Source organism: Prosopis cineraria, unplaced genomic scaffold, assembly GCF_029017545.1.
Source record: "Prosopis cineraria cultivar Desert tree isolate PC_DT_omini unplaced genomic scaffold, ASM2901754v1 PC12, whole genome shotgun sequence".
Taxonomy (NCBI): Eukaryota; Viridiplantae; Streptophyta; class Magnoliopsida; order Fabales; family Fabaceae; genus Prosopis; species Prosopis cineraria.
The window spans coordinates 38156750-38162518 of NW_026555343.1; the positions used below are offsets into that span (position 1 = coordinate 38156750).

At 32.4% G+C, this 5769-nt stretch overlaps 1 protein-coding gene across 1 annotated transcript; it reads right to left on the bottom strand.

Moving 5' to 3' along the window:
• On the bottom strand, positions 1 to 5480 carry LOC129289329 (uncharacterized). The gene is made up of 3 exons (XM_054926093.1): positions 4236 to 5480; positions 3511 to 3720; positions 1 to 255 (listed from the first exon to the last, which is right to left on the bottom strand). Exons 1-3 carry the CDS (start codon positions 5478 to 5480, stop codon positions 1 to 3), a joined length of 1710 nt encoding a protein of 569 aa, XP_054782068.1.
• Between the last annotated feature and the right edge of the window lie 289 nt (positions 5481 to 5769).

Sequence of the window (5769 nt, forward strand, 5' to 3'; positions counted from 1 at the left end):
TTAAACTGGAAATCCCAACCAGAGAAGCCTAAATTGGACAACAATTCCTTTGTTAGTGGTTTCAACAATAGAGAAAGTGCCGTTTTCTGCCATTTCAACTGGTATATCTGTGAGTTCCTCCTCATCAAACTCACGCGAGCTTCTGTACAATTCTAACTTCACGTCTGCTATGTAATGCCTCCAGCATTTGGGTCTGTTACGTTCAACACAGCATGTTGGATTCGTTTCCCTCTTCACCAACTCATCTACAAGGTACTGCATTTATTGTATATCACCAACAAATTAAGCAAATAATCAGCAAAATTTCAATGCCACAGAATATTATACATCCAACCTGCTTATATATGTTCATAATGATGAATATGCAGAAGATACAGTTATAATTTCATGTCTCTTGTATACTCTGTGTTTAACTGTTTATATATGGGAATAAATTTCAAATATTTTTTGTATAGGATGAAAACACAATGATTTTGTGAGATATTCCTTCTATCTGTATGTAAGTAGATAACAAAAGCACAATAACTATAGTATGGAATAGTTTTCATTTTAATTTCTAGAATTGTTATAACAAAATGGGGATAGCATAGGATACTGTAATATTATTTAAGACTTCCTTCCATGGCATGACATTTACCTATAAAGCTAGGAGACTAGTTGATATTATGTGACAAGACAAGAAGCTTCATGATACAATACTTCTTATAATTATGGAGTATGAAGTAATTAACACTTAAACGGTGTTACATATGTTATGCGTCTCTCTTGAATGACACAGGACACTTGAGATATTAATTAATGCTTCAGAAATTTAGATGTTGGAAGGAGAGAAACAATAATACTTGAGAAGAGGGATTTTATACTAATAAACAATTTTATACTATATATACTGCCGGGAGATTATGTTTCACTCAGTTCAATTTCTCTGGTATTCCTCTCCCACCTTCAACTCTAACTACTTTGCCCCATTAACATAAATTCACACGAACAAAGATTAAAGGATTCACGTATATATCTAATTTCAAACCTAGAAATTTATGACTCATAAAAAGAAGCATGATGGAAAACATAAGGGAACAACTTGGCTTGGAAGAAGAAGAGCATATTGTTGTTGTGATCTTTCAATATAACGTAATATTCAGGGAATTGTTGGAGAAATTGAAATCCCCGTGCTCAAAGTGTTCATGTGAAGAAGTGGCTCATCGTCTGGACTGTTTTTTTCACTTCAATATAGGGAGTTTCAGTTTCTTCAGAAATTCCTTGAGTAAGTATATATAGCTTATATTGGATGTGGTTATAATATATAGATGGTGTTGTCACTCGATCGACACACGCACATACTCGATCAACATATTCTCTTGAATTGGAGAAACAATTTAAAGGATTTGATTTTGAACAAATGCAGAGATATCACAACTTTCACTGATCCTCTTGATTTTGAGCTGCTATTACTACAGTAGCCTGACCTGTTCATCTAAGATCTCACACCCTCTACTCTTTCAACCTGGGTCATTAATTAAATCTCAACTCTGATACCACCTTGTTGGAGAGATTCACACAAAAGCTATTTTATATTATATACTGGGAGATTTTGTTACTATATGTTTTCTTTGATATTCCTCTTCACCTTCATCTCTAATCACTTAGCCCTATTTATACAAAGTCTCTAAAAGACTCTATTAGTTCTATTTTATTGACTTACCAAAAAAACTATAAACCACACTTTTTGTCCTCTCCTTCTTCTTACAAAGGGGAAAAGTTAACAGCTTACTTAAGAGGAATGGGATTGAACCTGTGACCTTCCACTAACTAGAGGAGCTTGATGCCACATGACCACTGGTCACATAAATCACACTTTTCTAGGCCAATCATGATTTCCCAAATACATAAATTAATCTACACACATATATCAAACTGATAGACTTGAATATTTTCGACTATAGAAAATCTGCGACTCAAATTTGAGTTTACTTTTTCAAGGAGAGAACTTGTTTGGATACCCCATAATAATCAATTATGGGTCCAAAACTAAAGTTTTGAGAGAGAAAAGAGTAAACAAACACCCATAATTTTTTCAAACTCCATTTAGCTTTCAAAACTCTATTTTGAGAATCAAATATAACTGGTAGGAGTTGTGAATATAGAGATAAAAAAAGTTACACATCAAGTAATTAGAAAATAGGTTAAGATTATTATATAAAGTTTAGAATATGTCTATCTAAATGATTTTAGCTATTTTGATGGACTAGACTATTATCAAATATATTTACAACTTGTTTGGATTGATAGTATAATCAACTTTTGGGGCAAATAATCAATTTTTTAAAAAATTACCTAAACAATCAAAAAATTTGATAATTAATTATTGAGTCAGAACCACATTTTGAAATAAACTTTGGTAGGTTGCTTTTAAATTCAATTTTACTGTTAAATAATATTTTACTTCTTAAATAAAGTTTAACAAATTTAATAATATTAACTACACCTTTATCCATAATTTAATCTTGAAAAAGCAATATCCTTTATAATAATTTATATCGTTAAAATTAATTTTAAAAAAATAGTATCTAAATATATTGTGTTATAACATAATCAATTAAAATTGAAATCAATCATATTAATTAATTATTTTTATAATCAATTATACCCAACTAAAATTTAAATGGGCCCTCAACATTATTCAAAATTGATTCTAAAAAGTCATCCAAATATTTTCAGGAGTGTTTGGATATCTACTAGAAAAAATTAATTATGAAAAAATTGATTAACATGGTTAATTTTCAATATAATTGATTATGTTATGTGGTACATAATTAATTTATAAAATTGATTAATAAGATTGATTCTAAGCCAAATTGAAAAGCAGAATTGAAAAATAAAATTGAAAATATGTAAAATTATGATTTTATAAAAATATATCCAAACCCATGTTATATGTCAAAAATAATTATGAACACAAAACTATGATTTTCCTAAAAATATGTAAAATATACCTAAACATGCCAAAATCAATTATAAACTTAAAACCACAGTTATCTCATAAGCTATTATTACTTATTTTTAATTTAGCTTTTCAATTACACTTCCACAAAAATTTACCAAAAATCATATAAATTTTATTATATAAATCATGATTTTGGGTCATAATTGATTGTGACATGTATGTGATGTTTGGATAGTTTTAAGAAAACTATTGTTATGGGCTCTTGTTTGATTTTGGCATCTAATAAAGGTGTTTGGCTATATTTTACAAAATCATGGTTTTAACCTTTAAAATTGATTATTTGAATGCATCCAAACATGCACTTTCAATTTTATCTTATTGAAATCAATTTCACAAAATATTATATCCAAACATCATCACATTCTGTTAATCAATTGTTGCCATGATCAATTTTTCTTAATTGAAATGCAACCACACAACTATATATTGATTCATGAAATCTAAATACAAGGATATAAAATACCATTGTATGTATAAAATTTTTTCCTGAAGTTGGCATCACTTACTCGAATGAAACCGGCCTTGTGAGGTGATTTTATGGTTTCTTCTTTATTCATCAAGATCATTAGACGAGTGGGATGACAGGTCCAGAACAAGGCATCGAGAAAATATGAATAATCTGAAGTTGGTGGAATGCATTCCAGGACCACCATGGTCACATTTGTTGGATGATAGCCCACTGCGTGTTCTTTTAGCTCTTGCAAACTTAGCGGATTCTGTCCATTCAAAGTTGTATCAAAGTCAATATACATTCCAGGAAAAGGTAAACCTATTCATATCACTGAAGTTAATAATTTACCGAGCTAGAATTTAATTTGCTAGCTATATATGTGTTTTATCATCTCCAATTCTTCAGACACACAAATTAAACATAAGGCGGAAGAACAATAACTTTTTTGGCTCATATCATAATAACTACGTTAAATCATCATATGGGATCCTTAGAGATTCTCCTAATTCAACTACGTTAGTTCTAAATATATCAAATAAATCTCTATGGAGAAACGTAACAATGATAGATCATTAATATTGATCGCAATAATATAGCAACAATGAATATTGTAAATTAATTGGCAACATGACTAGATCACAGCAAGCCTAGAGAATGGGATTCAACATCTAGAATAGAAAGAAAAATGATTTAGCTGCGCGCGCTGAAGCTATGTGCAAGAATGCCTCTTAATAAAAGTTGCACCAATTAACGCAAAAGCAAAAGAATTGACATATATACCTCAATAAAAATCCGATGCAAGTGTACTTCTATCATTGGCTGCATCACGTTTCGTGAAAACTTTCCAAGCCTGTAAAGTTGAGAGCTATCAATACCACCAAGGGGATGACCAAAATGATGAAGCTCAACTTTCTGAGTCCTTCTCAGTAATGTAATCATAGGAAAAGAAAAGCCAGTGAAATGGACTTTGCTGAGTTTAGGAGCTTCAATCTCCACCACTATAGGCTCCTCAAACCTTTGACCTTCATACAAAAACAAAGTCTGAAGATGAGAACTTTGAATCTGTATGTTCTCATTGTGATCCATAAACAGTTGTATCGTCTCCACAAGAGGGAGGCTGGAGATAAATGTTTTGATCGATGTGTAGGCACTGGTGTCCCATGTTAAGAATCTTAATGTCTTTATGTTCCATACCCCAAAAGCATATACTCTACGAATCCCATATAGAATCACTGTATCCAGATTCATAGCATGATTTAACAGCAATGTCTTAACGTTTACTTCAATGAAATCAAGCTTCGAGAAGAATTCCAGACTCAGAAATTTTAAGGGAGGATGCGTTTTAATAGTCAGCTTTTCAAGAAAGTCCCTGGCATGATCCACAATGTCCTGGATTTGATCATCACGAGCAATAACATCTTCCAGGGTTATCTCTCTAAGACAGTTAAATTCATGAAATCTGGATTTTTTATCATTATCATGATCAGCGAACGAAATGTTAGGCGGGAATTTGCAACCTATCAGCTGAAGTTTGACTAAAGATTTCAAAGTGAAAACTGATTGGGGTAAAGTGTAGAAGACATTGTCCGAAGAATCAGAAACCCTAAGATTGATCTCCTTGATATAATTTTTCATAACTAAAGACAGCCAATCATCAAGGTGAGATTCCAATTTCGATTCCAATTTCGAACCCTCTTCTTTATACGGATTCATCGTCAAGGAGAAGCCCTCGATTATGGCGCTGCGAGATCTTAAGGTTGACAAAACGTTGTCAATTGAAGCGACGAAGTCGTCGAGAGTGACGACATCATCGTCATGATCGAAGTTGAGGTTGAGGACTGGAAGAGAAGTCCAGACATTTCGCCACGTCTTTGAAGAAGCTGACAGTGATACTGCATCTCCAACGGGTAAGAAAAAGACAATGTGCCGCAGAATTTCCACCGGCAATCGGAGTATCCCATTCCCACCGGAGCCGCCGTCGAGCTGGTGAGCTTTTCTGCGCGGTTTGATTTTGAGACTGGCCATGGTTGGGTCAGTCTTTTTCCTACTTCTACTGTAAGAGCTGCTGATTAGAGTGAAGAAGTAAAGCCCTAGACAGGACACTGAAACCGAGAAGAATGAATTGACCCTTTTGAAAATTTCGTAGAATTGCTTAGACTTATCAAACACGAAACGATCAAAGGCGTGAAGGATCCCATCTATCTATATCCTTTTAAAATATCTGCTTAGTGTTGTGTCTGATTTTTCATCTTAAATTATAAGATATTTTTAAATAAAATTTTACATATCAATAAATCTCATTAAATACATTTAA